The 20,067-nt window shown below is 44.8% G+C and overlaps 1 protein-coding gene across 1 annotated transcript in view; it reads right to left on the bottom strand.

Annotated features, from left to right (window-relative positions):
• mbtps2 (membrane-bound transcription factor peptidase, site 2) overlaps positions 1–20,067 on the bottom strand; it is a 33,793-nt gene that overhangs the window by 12,175 nt on the left and 1,551 nt on the right. Inside the window, exons 2-8 of the mRNA XM_052014958.1 lie at positions 14,022–14,170; positions 10,725–10,863; positions 9,140–9,243; positions 7,971–8,098; positions 7,737–7,855; positions 5,137–5,317; positions 2,308–2,402 (exon numbers count right to left, since the gene is read on the bottom strand). Of these exons, the coding sequence (XP_051870918.1) occupies positions 2,308–2,402; positions 5,137–5,317; positions 7,737–7,855; positions 7,971–8,098; positions 9,140–9,243; positions 10,725–10,863; positions 14,022–14,170 (915 nt within the window). The remainder of the gene's footprint in view (positions 1–2,307; positions 2,403–5,136; positions 5,318–7,736; positions 7,856–7,970; positions 8,099–9,139; positions 9,244–10,724; positions 10,864–14,021; positions 14,171–20,067) is intronic.

The raw sequence follows: 20,067 nt of genomic DNA, 5'->3' as shown, positions 1-20,067 counted from the left end.
ACACGGCGGGAGGGGGGAGAGAGGCGGGGACACGGCGGGAGGGGGGAGAGAGGCGGGGACACGGCGGGAGGGGGGAGAGAGGCGGGGACACGGCGGGAGGGGGGAGAGAGGCGGGGACACGGCGGGAGGGGGGAGAGAGGCGGGGACACGGCGGGAGGGGGGAGAGAGGCGGGGACACGGCGGGAGGGGGGAGAGAGGCGGGGACACGGCGGGAGGGGGGAGAGAGGCGGGGACACGGCGGGAGGGGGGAGAGAGGCGGGGACACGGCGGGAGGGGGGAGAGAGGCGGGGACACGGCGGGAGGGTGGAGAGAGGCGGGGACACGGCGGGAGGGGGGAGAGAGGCGGGGACACGGCGGGAGGGTGGAGAGAGGCGGGGACACGGCGGGAGGGGGGAGAGAGGCGGGGACACGGCGGGAGGGGGGACCGAGTTTTGATGAATCATCATTGACCTGAACTGCTAACAGTTTCTCTCTCTGTAGATGTTGACTGATGTACCGAGAATATCCAGCTATTTTATTTAATTTCCAACAATAGAATCTTGTTTTTGTGACAGAGTTGGAATCTAATGGTCTACAAATTGAACACAGAAAATGCAAATGGTTCAATTTCTGGTTGGAAGACTATTACTAATATACAAGATCAATTCTAGGGACTCAGCTTTTAACAAAGTATATTCTTTTTCTCAAGTATCTTTTTCAGGATCACTTCCTAGGGTAGCATTGATTGCCCAAAACTCCTTAGATAGCACCTTCCAAACCCACAACCTCTACCAACTAGAAGGACAAGGGCAGCAAAAGCATGGGAACCACTATCTGAAAGTTGCCCTCTAAGCCACACACTGTCCTGACTTGGAAATATATCGCCGTTCCTTCACCATCGCTGGATCAAAATCCTGGAACTCCCTCCCTAACAACATCGTGGGTATACCCACACCTCAAGGATTGCAGTGGTTCAAGAAGGCAGCTCACTGCCACCTTCTCAAGGGCAACTAGAGATGGGCAACTAAATGCTGGCTCAGTCTGTGAAACCCACATCTCTTGAGTGATTAAAACAAAATGCACAATGAATAAACAGCAAATTATACCTATTATTCTAAACACTGTATGTAAAGCATCAAAATAAAATAGAGACAAAAGGGATGGCAGATGCTGGAATCTGGAGCAATAAACAAGATGCTGGAGGAACTCAGTGGGTCAGACAACATCTATGGAGGGAAATGGACAGCTGACGTTTCAGGTCGAGACTCTTCATCTGGACTGAGAGAAGAGGGGAGATAGCCATTTTAAAGTGGTGAGGGGAACGGGTGGAGCAAGAGCTGGCAGGTGATAGGTGTATCCAGGTGAGGAGGGGGGTTAGACAGATGGAGGAGGGGAGAGTGGGAATAGAAACAGAGGCTGGGAGGGGAGAGGTGGAGGTGACAAAGGGCTGCAGATGATGGAATACTGATAGGATGGGGAAGGTGGAGCATGGAACCAAGTGAGGGAGGTGGGGAGGGCAGATGGTAACAGTGGGGGGGAGGGGACCCATGGGAGGAATGTGTGGGTGATGGGCAGATGGAGTGGGGTGGGGGGGGGGAGAGAAACAGGGTGATGGGGGCCTGGGGTGGGTGTAGGAGGAACTGGGTAGATCAGGAGGAGAAAGGGGACGGGTGGGGGGGGGGGGGGGGGGGGGGGGGGGGGGGGGGGGGGGGGGGGGGGGGGGGGGGGGGGGAGGGGGGGGGGGGGGGGGGGGGGGGGGGGGGGGGGGGGGGGGGCAGGGGGGGGGGGGGGGGGGGGGGGGGGGGGGGGTACCTGAAATTGGCGAATTCAAAGTTCATGCTGTCGGGTTTTAGACTATCCAGATGGCATATAAGGTGCTGTTCCTATAGTTTGTTTAGCTTCATCCTCGCAGTGGAGGAGGCAGAGGGCAGACAGGTTGGTGTGGGAATGGGGAAGAGAATAAAAATAGCTAGCAACCAGGAACTCCAGAAGGTCAAGTTGGACAGAGTGCATCAAATAAAGTATTCTACCTATTGCTTCCCTGACAATATGTACAGTGAAAAACTCAGATTTGTACTATTGTTTAATGCTAGGTCTGATTAAACAGGTTACTGCTGGGTTATAATGGTCAGAAAAGCTCAACCCAGACATTGATACCAGTTGTAACAAAACTATCATTATTTCCAAGTTAACAATACAAATTTCTTTTCCTTTCCATTAAGTGCAGCTCACCGAAACAATGAGTTTTGCATAAAGACAGGAGGATGTGGACTTTTGTGTTTGTTAAACACTGGCTTAGTCTCGTGAGAACGGAGTTTGGAGGCTCACCTGGAGCATCTGCAAGTTGCCATGGTAAGAAAAGCAAATATCCACAAGGCTGTTGTTGCTACAACACTCGGTGGTTCCATCGAGCCTCTTGTAAGCTGTGGAGAAGAAAAAGCCCTGTTTCTCTGTTGCTCTACAGTAAGCTTCAGATCTCCTAATAACAAGATTATTGAAATATTTGGAAATTATATAAAATCTAACTAGTGCAGAGGTTGCACTAAGGACTCCAAAGAACACTGCACTTCAAGTTTCTGAGTGTAAATATTACCAACAATTTATCCTGGTTTAGCCATGTAAACGCCTCGGCCAAAGAAAGCTCACCAATGCCTTCCTCTACTTCCTCAGAAGGCTAAGGAAATTCAGCATATCCCTGATGACTCTCACCAACTTTTATAGATGCACCATAGAAAGCATCCAATTCAAATGCATCACAGCTTGGTATGGCAACTGCTTTGCCCAAGACCGCAAGAAATTGCAGAGAGTTGTGTCCAGTCCATCAGGCAAACCAAACTCCCTCCATTCACTCCATCTACACTTCCCACTGCCTCAGGAAAGCAGCCAACATAATCAAGGACCTTCCCACCCTGGTCATTCTCTCTTCTCCCCTCTCCCGACAAACAAAAGATACAAAAGCCTGAGAGCATGAACCACCAGACTGAAGAACAGCTTCTATCTGTCAACAGACTCTTGAACGGACCTCTCATATGCAAAAAGATGAACTCTTGATCTCCCAATCTACCTCGTCACGGATCTTGCACTTTTTATTTATCTACCTGCACTGCACTTTCTCTGTAAATGTAACACTATATTCTGCATTGTTTTCTTTTTACTCCCTCAATGAACTTGCGTATGGCATGATCTGTATGGATGGCACACAAAATGGAAAGCTTTTCACTGTCTCAGTACACATGACAATAATAAATTAAAATTTGCTTCGGGATTATGCACTTAAGGCACTGCTCAGATCATAGACCACAGCATTTGGGGTTGGGACAAGACCATGTTGAGGAGAAAGGATGCCAACCAACTTCACATCACTAAGTGTCAGGATCCTCATGAGAACATGTGACAGCGAGAGGAGACCAACATAGCAGGCATATTCCTGCTTCACTCTCCCAAACTGCAAACAAAGCAAACAAAAACAAGGCTCCCAGTAAACAAAAAAATGCAAAGGAAACTGGGAACATCCGACAAATTTGCGTGCTCCTGCGTGACGAAACAAGCCTGAGGGAGTGGCTCACAGTCCAACTGCAGTAAAATGTAAAGTTAACAGATGTAAATGAACAGGAAAAAGGGAGGGAGAAATATACAAAACATCCACCTACACACGCATCTGTGGAATAAAGTAAGAGACAATCAAACTAAGTGAAGGGTATTGAAGAAATGGTGGTGTCAGCTCCTGAGAGTTCAGGGAAAATGGGGCTAGGTGTAAAATTATAATGGGCTTAAAAGCAAAGGTTAAAGGCTATTTCAGGCTGAATTCAGGCTGGAGGCGATATCATCAATCAAGAATAGAGTCAGAGTCATACAGCACAGGAACAGGCCCTTCAGCCCACCATCAAGTAGCTATCTACACTAATCCCATTTACCAGCATATAAAGTGTAGCTTTCTGTGCCCTGGCGATTCAAGTTCATGTCTAGATATTTATTAAACATGAGAGTACCTGCCTCCACCACCCACTCAGGTGTAGATTCTATGTAATTAATTTTCATGTCTCCATGAACAGTGGTTATTGTCTACAACTGTGGTTGCATCCCCTTCTTAGTAACCCTCTGCAGTCCATTGTCCATGCTACAGCCAAAATGATATGAGGGTCCAAGAGGACCCTCTAAGCTCTTCCCTGAACCCAACCCAACCCAGCCCAGCTCCCATCTCGCTCGGTCTAGCACATACTCTAATCCAACAAAATTACAAGGAGTAGAGACAGGATAGGTAGAAAGAAATGTTTCCTGATAGCAGAGGTGTCCAAAACTAGTTACTTCTCCTCACCCATTCCTATTCCATTCTCCCTCATGTCCACATGCAATGCAAATAGCACAGTCTACAGCCCCAGATCAGATCAAACCAATCAATTACTTTGGAACTGTTGAAACATTGGGAAATGCTCTAGCCAGCTTGCACACAGCAAGATCCCATAATGGCAAAGGACCAGATAATTGGCTGAATGATAAATAACATGACTGTCAAACAAACTTCCCTGGTTGATATCTTCAAAGCAGCACCTGGGGATCTTTTACACCCCACTTTAAGGCCGACTGGGTGCAGGATAGGTGTGCATAGTCACAGCCGAGCAGAGAGAGGGAAGCATGAAGAATCTGTCGGAATGAAGGCTTCCTTGGCTTGGGAACATGGTGGGTGGGAGGGAAGAAGATCCCAGAGGATCTCCATGGCTACCTTTGAACCATCTGGGGAAACTCCACCACACAGCCCAACAGCTCTCAGGAGTGGAGCCATCCTACAGTACTAATACTTATTTCCCGAGAGATGGTTAAAATACAAAAGCACTAACCACAGAGATTAATTGCCCCTTCCCTATCAGGGTGCAGATCTTTCTTCAGTTGTATTTCCTACCACCAGAGTCTTCTCTCTCCCAGATTTTCTGAAGGAGACATGTCATTTCTGTATCAGTCTCAATATCATTTCATTTTCAGTTCCCTGTGTCATCTAATCACCACCTCTTTCCCCAGATTCTACAGCTGCATGAAACAATGCATCACCTACCATTTCCCAGTTCATTGAAAGCTCTTCAACTTCAAATGTTAACTAATCTTCACTCTCTGGGCACACTGCCTGACCTTTTGAGCATCTACATCCAAAGACTATATCTGTACCTCGACCCACAGAGCTCAGGTGCTGCAGGGTTGCTTCATTAACACAGTATCCAGTCTGAGGTTTCAGAGAGATTTCTTCAATGCACTTGTGCCAATCTTCCACGCTGTAAACTGAACAGTTTTCCACATATTTAATAAGATCGCCTGCAAACAGTCCTCTGGGTCCGCTGGCGGGGGAATTCTGGGAAACAGAGTATGCATGATTAAACATGTTTCCATTGCTTGAATATCACATCTGTAGACAAATTGAGTGGGGGTCAGGGGTGGGAGCAGACGATCGGCTTGAATTGAGAGGAATGGGAGTTACTTCTGTTTTATGAAGCTCTGGTCACAACCCAATTGGGATATCCTGTTCATTTCTGGGCACTACCTCTCAGGATAGTGCGCAAATGTTAGGCTTGCATCCTCTTGAGAGAATTCTAAACTATTTGTGTTAAATTTCATCAACAGGGTACATAGAGCAAATCTATTTCTTCTGAATTTGGAACGAGGTGTTCGTTAAACACACTTGCGAGTCTTGTGCACAGTTCAGCTCACCATGGATGTGACTAAGCTAGAGAGGGTGCACAAAAGATTCACATGGATGTTGCTGGGACTGGAGGGCTTGAATTGTAAGGAGAGATTGGATAGGCTGGGACTATTTTCCCTGGAGAGGAGGAAGCTGAGGGCTGACCTTATAAAGGTTTATAAAGTCATGAGGGGCATAGATAGGGCAGATAGTCACAGTCTTTTTCCCAGGGTAAGGGAGTCTAAAACTAGAGGGCATAGGTTTAAGGTGATTAGCACAGTGACTCGGCATAATGTACAAACCATGTTCCTACTCTGTTGTTGTCTAATTAGTATAGACCTGATTTAGGGACATCCACAATAAATAGCCCAGACACTAAACTGGCTTGATGACAGGCACCAGCACACTGCTACTACAACTAAGCAGTGGTGTGTAGTGTTGGTAATAGCGAAAGATTTGCGAAGGTGGCGTTAACAGTTCCTTGCACACGCAGGTATGGTAGCACAGCTGCAGTGATCCAGGTTCAATCCTAACCTCCGGCGCCGTCTGTGTGGAGTTTGCAGGTTCTCCCTGTGACTGCATGGGTTTCCTCCAGCACTCCAAATGTGATGGATTAATTGGCCACTGTAAATTGCCCCTCAGTGTACCTAAGTGGCAACTCGAAGAAGGGGAAACTGATGGGTATGTGAGAGAAAGTTGTAGGGTACAGGGAAGAGGGGAAATGGGATAGATGGGATAGCTCTGCCAGGAGCTGTGTGGACCCAATTGGCCAAGTGGCCTCCTACAATCATAAGTAAGGCACTGCCCTATGATACACCCTATCCTGCTATTCTTGTCTGTTAATCTGAATTGGAGGGATTTAGATAGGCTGACAGGAGACTGAGGATGATCTTATAAAGGTTTATAAAATCATGAGGGGTATGGATAGGGTGAATAACCAAAGACTTTTCCCAGGAGAGGGGAGTTTCAAAGATTTATGGTGAGAGGGGAAAGATTTAAAGAGGGCCTGAGGGGCAAATTTTCCAAACAGAGGGCGGTGGGTATACGGAACGAGCTCAGAGGAAGTGGTAGAGATGGGTATAATTACAATGTTTCAAAGACATTTGGACAGGTACATGGATAGGAGAGGTTTAGAGGGATATAGGCCAAACGCGGGCAAATGGAACTAGCTCAGGAAAGCACCATGATCGGCATGGACGAGTTGGGCCAAGGAGCCTGTTTCTGTGCTGTGTAACTCTATGACTCAAATCACATGTACAACCAAGGCTCACCAGCTCACCACTGAGGCAACATTGTTCATCAGGAGTGCCATGTTTTTGACAAGGTACTAAACCAAGACCTCTCAGGAAAAGAAAGAACATTGCATAGCATGGTTTCAAAGAATACTTCCCTCCAGAAGCTTGGCCAATAGTTATTCCTCCATTATCAAACACTGCTGAGTATATCAGCTTGTATCCGTAATTCTGCTGTCAGCATTACCACATTAGTACTTCTTGGCCCTATGAAGCATTTTCAGATGCAAGCTTTTTTTTGTTCCTTAAACATGAATCAGCTTTGAAATCCAAGAACAAAAGGGAATAAAGGAGGGGGGGAAAAAAAGGAAATCCTTCAAACCTGCCTGAAGTTCATTTTAGTTATTGTCAGTTAACCATTCCTTGTCTGAAGCAATGTAATATGTAGTAATATCAATGCTGTAATTTCAGATATATCCCATTACACTTGATATCCAGATGTGATTGTAACTCATTGCCAGTGTTAGAGTCATAGAATCATGCAGCAGAGAAACAGGCCCTTCGGCCCACTGTGTCCATGAGACTGTCGAGAACCCACCTATATTAATCCCATTTACCAACACTTGGTCCATAGGCTACTATGCCTTGGCGATTCAAGTGCTCATCCAAGTGCTTCTTAAATATTGTAGGAGTATCTGTCCACACTTCCTTCTCAGGCAATGTGTTCCACATTGCAACCACCCTCTGAATGAAAAATAATTCTTCCTCAGATCCTCTCTAAACCTCTTGCTCCACACCTTAAACCTACGGCACCTAGTGTTAGACACACCTGCCATTTGCTCAGATGATGAATTAATTACCTCTGTGACTTCAGTGACTAATGCCCCAATTCCAGTATAGTACAAAGGAAGGAGAAAGAGTGGCAATGAGTACAGGATGAGTAAAGCCATCAATGCCAGGACGAAATTGTGCCACACACCTACCAAAAGAGAGGGGAAAATTAATAGTTTGAATTTGCAGTCAAAAAAATGCAGCAAGTTTTAAATACAATCTTAACTCTTCTCAACCAAAATAATTGGAGAGGTGTGGCTTACCTGCACAGAACACTCGCAGCTGTTGGATTGGAGATATCAACTGCAAATGGTTTGTGTAGAGGTCAACAAACGCTCCAGGGTAGACAACAAAAACAAACACTCCAAAGCCATTAAATCGCACTTGCTCCCTGCACACAGTAAAATAAAACATTACAATTCAATACCATACTAATTGTTGCCTGATAAGCATTGAAATCAATTTTTAGCAAAGTATGCTACACTGAGAAAGGCTGGGGTGTTGCGATATGGACAAAAAACTCAACCCACTGAATTCACTGCTTTTGTGTTCGCAACCAATTAACTTAATGTTGAACTTCCCAAGTACCATTGGTTTCATGCCTCAAAAGCTTCCCAACAGATAGAACTCCAAGTAAAGAAAATAAATCCAAGAACATTTTAAAATATATTTTTCACCAATTTAATCTGGTCTAACTGCATAACTCTATGACTGTAATACTCCCTAAGCAGAAAATCAGGTTTGAAACTCACGCTACACAGGACTGCTGAATAGAGGCTGGATTTGTGGCACACAGTTCTGGGTTAGTACCTAACATGCCTTTCGCATCTGATAAATGCACATTAGTTACATTTTTAGCTCAAGAGAATAGATTCAGCAGAAAGACAGGTCCCCCCCCACCAGCAACTCCCAATCCTTTCATGGATTGTGGGAGCCTACAAAACCTGGTTCCCGTACAGAACTTCCGTCAGCTGGGAGAACAATAATTAACAGGAAAAAACACCACAACCTTGAAGTTAACCTCCAAGCCACACACCATCCTGACTTGGAAATATATTGCCATTCCTTCACCGTCACTGGGTCACTCCCTCTCTTACAGTATTATGGGTATACCCACATCTCAAGGGCTGCAGCAGTTCAAGCAGGCAGCTCACCACCACCTTCTCAAGGGCAATTAAGGATGAGCAAAAAAATGCTGGCTCAGCCTGCAAAGCCCACATCCCTTGAGTGAATATATTTTAAAAAATTACGTTCCCCTCATGGTCCTTTAGACTGTTAATCATTACTACCCGCTGTTCCCACAAGAAGACTAAAGACAAATGAAAGCAATGACACCTGAAAGTACATTCCCCAAAAGAAGAAAAACATTCCATCTAATTCTACTCCTTACAGTCCTAATCCCTGGAGCAAAGAGAATCAGCAGAGACAGTACCTGACTGCAGCCACCCCATGGCCTATTTCGTGAATGATGCCACTGATCAGAATCACAGTGAAAAAATATACCAGCTGGCTTGCAGGTAGGTTAACACCGGGCACCTGTAGATGTTATAAAGAAGCAGTAAACACAGATTGTTCCACAGTCACACAGTCTGTAAAGTCTTGTCTAGCACTGGGTTGTTGTAGGGTTGATTCAGCAATATTCAGTGCCTGTGCCCTTACCCTTCCTTGTCCTATCATGGACATCAAGCACTGCAGTTCATTGGACACACAAGAGACTGCAGATGCTGGGACAAGGAGCAAAAAACAAGCTGCTGGATGAACTCAGTGGGTCGGACAGCATGTGTGAAATCAAAGGGATAGTCGGCGTTTCGGGTCGAGACTTGGCATCAGGTCCTTACTAAAGACAACTGACAAACTTTCTTTTCATGCAGCCCACTGATCTGACTGCTACATGGACAGAAACCTAATGCTGAGAAACTGCATGGTGCACAAGTGTGGGTTCATTCTCCGGATGGCCAGTACTGAGTTAAATGACCTGAGGTGGAGGGGGCAGTGCATGTGTCCCTCAATGTCTCACTCCCAATCACTGGCCCCTTCCCCCAGTGTGGTCACCGTATGAGGATAGAATGGTCTGGGGCCTGTGATTCCTTAGTATCTGGCAACTCTGGTAAAAGTCAGGGTGTCCATTCGTTAACCCTGCTTCACTCCTTTTTTTGACTAATTCCCTGAGAAGTGGTTGTTTTACACCTTCCTTCTTTCCGGGGTCACTGGAAAGGGAATGGATGGAGAATGTTGAAGCACCTCATTCTTACATAGAAGCAATGGACAAATGATGAGAAATAAGACAATGAATATGTACAAGAACATGGAAGAAGGATAAGTATAGAGGGGCAATAATATACTGATAGACAGCAGCAGGACGTTAAGATTGTATCACATCCAATGCATTCCTCTAATATAGACAGACAGTTCTGCCCTTTAATGCCACAACACTTATTGAATAAACTCTTGTTTTTAACCTCTCCATCGTCTTATTCTCATATTTTCATTCTTACATTATCCTTTCACTGATCAGTGGAAACAACCAGTCACGTGGCTTCCTAGTTGTTCTTGCACCACACATCAACCTTCTTCCAAGGTCCAATAGAAGGAGAGACCCAAATAATGCAAAGCCTGTCACTTAAGTTCTCTATCCCATTCTGACCTGGGTCCTACACTGCTTCAACCAAGCTCAAGGACCAGGCACATTACAAGGAGTTCGGCAATCTCAGATCTTCAGTCATACAGCACAGAAGCAAGCCCTTTGACCAATCATGTCTGTACTGCCCATTGTACCTATCTACACTAACCCCACTAAGCTACAATAGGTTCGTAGCCTTCTATGCCATTGCCATCCAAGTGCTTGTGGAGCTGCTCTGTAAATTAGTCACTTGAGATTGTCCTGATGAACTGTCTTGGACCTGAAACGTTAACTATTTCTCCCTTGCTAGAGTTGTTGAGGGTTTTTTGATATTTTGTATTTTTGTTCCCCCCAACAATGATGGTCATTCTTCAGCCCCCACGTTTGGGCCACTTACCACAACTTGCAGAATGCGTTTGTTCTCAGCTGCCGCACTGTCGGCTGACATCAGCGTTAAGGTCTGTGACAGGGTTTTCATTAGAAGTATTATTGAGACAAACATGAAGACCACTCCAAATCCCATCCCAAGACTGAACCTGGAGATCAAGAAAAACTCAATGACCCAGTACATCTTCCAATGAGACACAATAAATGAAGTGACTGCATCCCACTCAGAATACATTCTTGAAGGGTGTCAAATTTACAGGTTTATTGAGTAAGCAAAAAACTTGCACTTATAGCAGTGTTCATTATTTCCACACCTCCCATATCTCACAGCCAATAAATTATGTGACATATGAAACACAGTGATTAATTCATGCACAGCCATGCCCTACAAATAGTATGGACATCCATGTCCAGATCAGTTTTAGTTACGTTGATTGAGAGATAAGTATTGACAAAGCTTCACTTTTCTTTAAAATAGTGCCATGGAATTGTTTTACATCAACCTAAGATAGTAGGCATAGCCAAAAGGCCCCACATCACAGATTATCTTAAGTGCTATAGTTTATGAGAGCTTGCTCGACACAAGTGGCTGCTGCTTTCTTGTATGATACACTGCAAAACACACAAAGTACTGTGGCACATTAAGATGCTATACAAATGCAAGTTTTTTTAAAATACATCAGCAAATATTTCTATAGCGGAAGTGTAAGCCTATCTGAGCAGTAGGAGGCAGGGAACAGAGTTTTCTTTCATTAATCCATTACTGCGATGCAGGCTTCATCAGCAAGATTGGCATTCATTGTCCACTCTGCTAACTCTGGAAATAAACGGTCAGATCCAACTCAGTGGCCCATTAGATTACAACAGTGAGGGACTATCACACGAAGGGTAAACAGGGCCACTGTTTTTTTTGCAGATGTTGTTCCCAAGGTGCAGTACGTAGACAAGAAATAGGAGGGGTATCAATAGAGAACGGATGTGTACTTGAAGAGCCTTGAAAACTGTAAGTGCTGTGGGCCAAGCACTGGATGCTGGGATTTGGTTGGGTTGCACATTGTTGTCATCACAGACACAATGGGCCAAGTGGCCTCATTATGTCACAATTTCTATGATAGGATTTTGGTGAACATCAGAGGTAATACTGAGGACATGGAAGAAGAAAACATGGCTGGCAATAACAGGATAGGTAAGAATGGGTGAAGTGTTTGTTGTCCCATACAGTTGGACAACAACGATGAGACTTTGGAGAAGTCAAGACAAGTCAAGTTTGTTGTTATGTGCACAAATATGGTGAGGTACAAGTATGATGAAAAACTTACTTGCAGCAACATCACAGGCACGTAGGTACAGACAACACATGGGATATAAATTATACAAGACAGTGAAGAAAAAAATGCAAAACACTAGAGCCAAAACAATTACTCAAAGATGTTGTTGTGCTGAGGTTTTTGAAGACATTGCAATGTCCCTGCACTTTTGTTGATATCACGAGTGCTTTGATGATAGCCAATACAGTGCTAAATTTTCTGATCTTCTCCTCATCTACCCAGCACACTCAATCTGCCTCCTAGACAACAGACAGAATATAAATTGTACATAACTTATACAAGACGGTGAAGAGAAATAAAAACTGTGTAATACAAGACATTAGTGCAAACAAAACCACAATCAGAGACAAGTCCATACTAGTGCAAGAGATGGTCCTTAGTGTTCCATTGCTGAGGCAGGATTAGGGTTGTGCAGGTTGGTTCAAGAACCTGATGGCTGTAGGAAAGTAGCTGTTCCTGAACCTGGTGGTGTGCGACTTCAGACTTCTGTACCTCCTGCCTGACGGTAGCAGTGAGAAGAGGGCATGACATAGATGATGGAGATCCTTGATGATGAGTGGGTTTTCTCAAGGATTTTTTGACACCTTCCCCACTGCATTCAAATCATGAATACGGAGACCAGAAGAAACCTTGTAATTCGTGTGGTCTCACCAAGTTATATGTGTTTAACAAAACTGCTCTATTTCCAAATTCTATCTCACTAGAAAAGAACTCATGGAATCTACTTTTCTTTTCACATAGCCTAATTAACTGCTACATTTTATACTATCTGTAACATACAATGTCACATTGCTCCTCTGCCTCTTCTACACTCAAGGTGCTGTGCACTCTTGCCTTCACCAGGAGTGCATGACTCAGTGAGCTGAGTTTGACCGAAATTCCTATCCCAAGATGCTGTGTCAGTGCTGAACTTTACATACAGGTTGAAACTTAAAGGAAAAAGTTCTCTACACAACACACAAGCTTTTCATTTTGACTCCTGCAACTTACCATCAAAAATTACAAGTCATGGTAGAGATAACAATATGGCTGTGGTGAGGCTGAGTCTGCCCCTAACAAGTATTTGCAGGTATAAACTCACTAACTTATAGAATGCAGATAAACTCAAACATTTTCTTCCACTTACTTATTTATGACAAAGGAAGCCATTCAGCCCATTGAATTTAAGCCAGCTCCTAGGGGAGGAATCCCATCAGTCCTATTCACCTTGCAACCCTATGGCTTATCCTCTCTCACTCTCCCATTTGTTGTGCTAATGGTTGGACATCTATGAACAGCCCCGTATTGGACAGTTCATGGTCTTGCAGCAGGTAAATGTGATGAATCAGAAAGGAAGGCTGTGACCATCAAATCTTCACGGGTGTGATCTTTGGACAGAAAGTAAGGAGGGTTCAGGGAAGAGGGAGCAACTTGCAAAGAGTGGTGGCCAGGGTGAGTTATGTACAAAATCATCTAGAGTAACTAATATTTCAAGTTAAAGAATAGTTTGCAAGAGAACCATGGACAGTATTGTCCACCCGTAGAAAGAGAGGGGCTAGGAGTTACAGTTCAAGGTGCGTAAGATCATGATAGACTGCCACAGTTTGCTGTATTTTATATCATACCTTTAACAATTTCATATCCATTCTTTGTATTGGTTGTGGTGTGTGGAGACTTTAATATTTTTTTAATATACAAAGTTCTGGGTTGTGCTGTTCTGTGAAGCGTGAGTAGTGTTCCCCACCCAGATGGGTCAGACTGAACTGAGAGAATAGATGCAAGAGAAATACCCCAGCAGTTGCTTTTTCCATCTATCTACCTGCCAAGTGGACTTCTGTAACATCATCGGTCTGTCTTTCCTCTGTCATACCTTCATACAATTAACACATTCGGCTCGCACTGAAAACTTAACAGCATAGTCACATTAGCGATGAGCTGAATTTTCCAAAAAACAATCCAGCCAATCTTAATTCCAAGAGCAACTTTTCAATTCAACTTACCACAAGTACAGGAACTGAGGCTTCCATCGTCCCAGCTTTAAAAAGAACCGATTGAAGAAAGTCGACTGCCAACGTATGTGGAAAGGGGCGATGGTGATCCCAAATTTTGTCAGACATTCTTCATACCAAACCTTGAGACTGGGCGATGACTGCACAATGGGAAGACTAGCATCAGTGTTATAGAGTCATACAGCACAGAAACAGGCCCTTCCACACATTTAGTCTGCACTGACCATCAACCACCAATTTACACTAATCCCGTTTCATTCTCCCCACATTCACTAAAGCACCCCCCAGATTCTACCACTCACCCACACAGTAAGGGCAATTTACAGTGGACAATTAACCTACTAATTGGCACGTCTTTGGGATGTGGGAGGAAACCGGAGCACCTGGAGGAGGGCCACATGGTCACAGGGAGAACACGCAAACTCCACACAGACAGCACCCGAGGTCGGGATTGAACCCAGGTCATTGGAGCTGTGAGGCTGTGGCTCTACTAGTTATTGTGCTGCCCCTACAAATAAGCGTGCTTGTTGAACAGCAGGTGGCAGAGAGGGGTTGGGTAGGGGTAGAGGAAGGACAAAGGAAGGAGAATGGGCAATAGAGAGAGAGGGGGGGCAAGGAAGAGGGGGGAAAAGGAGTGAGGATCAGATCAGGAAGGTGGGGAGCAGATGGCTGTGGTTGGAGGAGGGCAATGGGGTCAAGGATTGATGAGGTAGGATTTTCAAGGTTGGGAGGGGTGAGGGGGTAGTGGTGGAGTTAGTGTAAACTTAGGGGTGGCATGGGTCTGAGATGGGCTTGGTGTGGGAGATAGGTTGATATGGAAAGTTAGGTGATGGTTTACCCAGGGAAGGAGTTGATGTGGGGCTAATGGTATATAAGAATAATGGAGATAGGAACCGAAGACCATTCAGCCCTCCAGCTCAGTCTCTCTTCTCACTCCTAAATAGCTACCACTTATTCTGAGACCGTGACCACAGGTTCTAGACTCCTCAGCTAAGGGAAACATCCTCCCCAAGTCTATCCTGTCAAGCCCTCTAACGATTTTGTATGATTCAATTTGGTTACCTCACATGTTTACAAACTCTAGAGAATCAAATCCTAGCCTAGAGTCATAGAGTTGTACAGCACAGAAACAGGCCTTTCAGCCCAACTTGTCCATGCCAACTGTGATACCTATCTATGCTAATCCCATTGGCCTTTATTAGGCCCACATCCATCCACTCCATTCCTATCCAAGTACCTGTCCAAATGCTTTTTAAGCCTTGTAATTGTACCTGCCACTACCACCTCCTCTGGTAGCTCATTCCAGATAACCACCACCCTCAACCGACAGGCCAGTCATTCCAGGAACCAGTCTGAAAAGCCAAATTCACCAGATTCATTGGTATTCTCTTATCTATTGGACACATTATCAAAAAACCCAATTTTTTATTCAAACATAATTCTTTTTTCATTAATTCATAGTGTTCAATCTGATTATTCTTTTCCAAGTGTCTTGCTATCAATGGATCCACATGAATGGCTGCAGATTCTGGAATCTGAAGCAAAAAAAAACAAACTGCTGGAGGAACTCAGCGGGTCAGGCAGCAACAATGCAGGGAAATGGGCAGTCGATGCCTTGTGTTGAGACCCTTCATCTTGCTATCAATCTTTTAATAATTCCAGCAATTTCCCAACCAGTACACCATCCCAATGCTAGAAGGTCAATAGTTCCCCATTTTCTCTCTTGCTCCTTTCCTCAATGGTGCAATCACAGTTACCACCCTCTAATAGGCACAATCCCAGAATCTATGGAGCTTTGGAAGTTGATAATCAGAGCATCCACTATCTCCGTAGCCACCTTTTAACAACTCTGGGATATAGTCATTGGAATTTACTAGTTTTCAGCCTCATTAACTTCTTCAATGGTATTTCTGTAATTGGCTCTCCCGGCTGGGTGGTTTTCTGTGCCTCCTTCCATGAACACAGGTACAAAGTGATTGTTCAATTCCTCTGTCATTTCCTTATTCCCCATTATAGACTCTCCTGCACCTACCTGTAAGGGTGCAACATTTGTCCTTGCTAATCTTTTCCCTTTTCACATACCTTAAAAGTTCTTACTCTGTTTTCATATTTCTCACGAGTCAACTCGTGCTCTATTTTGCTCCCTTTATCAACTCCTTATTACTCCTTCTTGGCAGTATTCTGAAATGCTCCCATTCCCCGGGTTCACTGCTCTTTCTGGCAACTTTATAGCCTTTTGCTTAGAAATAATATTTTTAAATTTCCCCTAACATCCATGGTTGGATCACTTTTCCTGCTGCACTTTTGTATCTTAAGTGAATGTGTATTTGTTGCAAATCTTGTATTATTTCTTTAAATAAGGGCAGGAGATGCAGAAGCCTTAAGTCCCACACCACCAGGTTCAAGAATAGCTACTTCCCTTCAACCATTCGGCTCTTGAACTAACCGGCACAACCCTAATCACTGCCTCAGTATAGCAACTTTGTGCTACAATGGGCTTTTTTTGTTCTAATTGTGTTCTTTCTTGTAAAAATTTTGTATAACTTATGTTTATGTTTTTCTTGTGAATGTTGTGTATCTGATGCTTTGTACCTGTGATGCTGCTGCAAGTAATTTTTTCATTGAACCTGTGAATACATTTACTTGTGCATGTGACAAGAAACTTGACTTTGAAATGCCAGCCGTTGCCTGTCCATTGTCGAGGCCTTTACTGTAGTTTTCATTCTCTGTTCTGCCCCTTTCCATCAGGCAAAAAGATACAAAAGCTTGAGAGCACGTACCACCAGGCTCAAGGACAGCTTCTATCCTGCTGTTATAAGACTCTCGAATGGACCTCTTGTACAGTAAAGAACTCCTGATCTCTCAGTTTACCTCATCATGGTCCTTGCGCCTCATGTGACTGTCTGCACTGCACTTTCTCTGTAACTAACATTCTGTTATTGTTTGTCCTTTTGTATTACTTCGATGTACTTGCGTATGGAATGGTCTGTCTCCATGGAATGCAAAAAAAGCTTTTCACTGTATCTCAGTACATATGACAATAATACTTCATGGGCACATCCCTCCCCACCATCGGTAGTATCTACATGAAGTACTGCCTCAAGAAGGCAACATCCATCATTGAAGACGCAACGCGCTCCCCCCACCACTCCACCGTGCTCCCCCCACCACCCCCCCCCCCCACCCATCTGGGCCATGTCATCTTCTTGCAGCTACCATCAGGCAGGAGGTACAGAAGCCTGAAGTCCCACACCAGCAGATTCAAGAACAGCTATTTCCCTTCAATCATTCGGTTCTTGAACCAACCAGCACAACCCTAATCACTGCCTCAGTATAGCAACACTATGACAACTTTGCACGACCATGGACTTCATTTTTTTTTGTTCTAATTGTTGTTTCTTATAACATAGAACAGCACAGCACAGTACAGGCCCTTCGGCCCATGATGTTGTGCTGACCTACATATACCTACTCCATGATCAATCTAACCCTTCCCTCCCATACAGCCCATAACCCTCCATTTTTCTTACATCCATGTGCCTATCCAAGAGTCTCTTAGATGTCCCTATTGTATCAGCCTCTATCACCAACCCTGGCAGTGCATTCCAGGCTTCCACCACCCTCTGTGTAAAACCAAAAAGCTACCTCTGACATCTCCCCTAAACTTTCCTCCCCTTACCTTAAACTAATGTCTTCTGGTATTGGCCATTGCTGCCCCAGGAAAGAGGTGCTGGCTGTCCACTCCGTCTATGCCCCTCATAATCTTATACACTTTTATCAAGTCATCTATCATCCTGCATCACTTCAAAGAGAAAAGTCCTAGCTCACTCAACCTTTCCTCATAAGACATGTACTCTAATCCAAGCAGTATCCTGGTAAATCTCCTCTGAACCCTCTCTAAAGCTTCCACATCCTTCCTATAATGAGGTGAACAGAACTGAACACAATACTCTTAAGTGTGGTCTAACCAGTTTTATAGAGCTGCAACATTACCTTGCGGTTCTTGAAGTCAATACCCTGACTAATGAAGGCCACCACACCATATGCCTTCTTAACCACTCTATCAACTTGCATAGCAACTTTGAGGGATCTATGGACTTGGACCCAAAGATCTCTGTTCCTCCACACTGCTAAGAATCCTGCCATTAACCTTGTACTTCACCTTCAGGTTCGTTCTTCCAAAGTGTATCATTTCACACTTTTCCAGATTGGACTCCATCTGCCACTTCTCCACCCAACTCTGAATCCTGTCTATATCCTATTGTAACCCACAACAACCTTCTACACTATCCACAACACCGCCAACCTTCGTGTCATCCGCAAACTTACCAACCCATCCCTCCACTTCCTCATGCAAGTCATTTATAAAATGCACAAAGAGCAGGGGTCCCAGAAAAGGTCCCTGCAGAACACCACTCGTCACCATCCTCCAGGCAGAACACTCTCCATCTACTACCACCCTCTGTCTTCTGTGGCAAGCCAATTCCAAATTCACGCAGCCAAGTCTCTATGGATCCCATGCCTCATGACTTTCTGGATGAGCCTACCATGGGGAACCTTGTCAAATGCCTTACTAAAATCCATATACACCACATCCACTGCTCTAGCTTCATCAATTTTATTTGTCACCTCCTCGAAAAACTCAATTAGGCTCATGAGGCATGACCTGCCCCTCACAAAGCCATGCTGACTATCCCTAATAAGACTATGCTTCTCCAAATGCTTGTAAATCCTGTCCCTAAGAATCCTTTCCAATAGCTTGCCTTCCACTAATGTAAGATTCATCGGTCTATAATTCCTAGGGTTATCCCTATTTACCTTTCTTGAACAAGGGAACAAAATTTGCCATCCTCCAGTACCACTCCCGTGGCCAGGGAGGACATAAATATCAATGTCAATGCCCCAGCAATCTTTTCATAGTAACCCGGGGTATATCCCGTCCAGCCCCGGGGATTTAATCTATCCCAATGTTTTTCAGAAGTTCCAACACCACCTCTTTCTTAACCTCGACATGCTCCAGCACATTAGCCTGTTCTACATTTGTCAAAGTCCCTCTCCCTGGTGAACACTGAAGCAAAGTATTCATTAAGGACCTCCCCTACCTCCTCCACCTCCAGGCATGTTCACCCCTTTATCCCTGAGTGGTCCTACCCTCACTCTAGTCATCCTCCTGTTCCTCACGTACATGTAGAATGCCTTGGGGTTTTCCTCAATTCTACTCGCTAAGGCCTTCTCATGTCCCCTTCCAGCTCTCCTCGGTCCCTTCTTAAGCTCTTTCCTGGCTACCTTATAATTCTCAAGAGCCCTGCCTGATTTTTGCTTCCTAAACCTTAAGTGTGCTTCCTTCTTCCTCCTGACTAAATATTTCACCTCTCTTGTCAACCATGGTTCCTTGACCCCACCATCCTTTCCCTGTCTCAGTGAGACAAACCTATCCAGAACCTCATGCAAGTGTTCCCTAAACAGCTTCCACATTTCTGCTGTGCATTTCCCTGAGAGTATCTGTTCCCAATTTACGCTCTCAAGTTCCTGCCTCATACCATTCTAATTAGCCCTCCCCCAATTAAAAACTTTCCCATACTGTCTGCTCCTATCCTTATCCACGGCTGCACTAAAGGTCAGGGAGTTGTGCTCACTGTCTTCGAAATACTCGCCCATTGAGAGGTCTGGCACCTGACCAGGTTCATTGCCTAATACTAGATCCAGTATGGCCTTTCCTCAAGTCGGCCTGTCCACATTACTGTGTCAGAAATCCTTCCTGGGCGCACCCAACAAAATCTGTCCCATCTAAACGTTTTGCGCTAAGGAGGTGCCAATCAATATTAGGGAAGTTGAAGTCACCCATGACAACAACCCTGTTATTTCTGCACCTTTCCAAAATCAGCTTACTTATCTGCTCCTCAGTGTCCCAGTGGCAATTTGGGGGCCTATAGAATACTCCCAATAGACTGATTGCTCCCTTTCCATTTCTGACTTCCACCCACACTGACTCAGTAGACAATCCCTCCACAACATCCTCCCTTTCTGCAGCTGTGAT

The sequence above is a fragment of the Pristis pectinata genome, chromosome 4 (assembly GCF_009764475.1).
Source record: "Pristis pectinata isolate sPriPec2 chromosome 4, sPriPec2.1.pri, whole genome shotgun sequence".
Lineage (NCBI taxonomy): Eukaryota > Metazoa > Chordata > Chondrichthyes > Rhinopristiformes > Pristidae > Pristis > Pristis pectinata.
The sequence above is the reverse complement of the archived record's forward strand: the minus strand, read 5'-3'. Positions and strand labels throughout refer to the sequence as shown.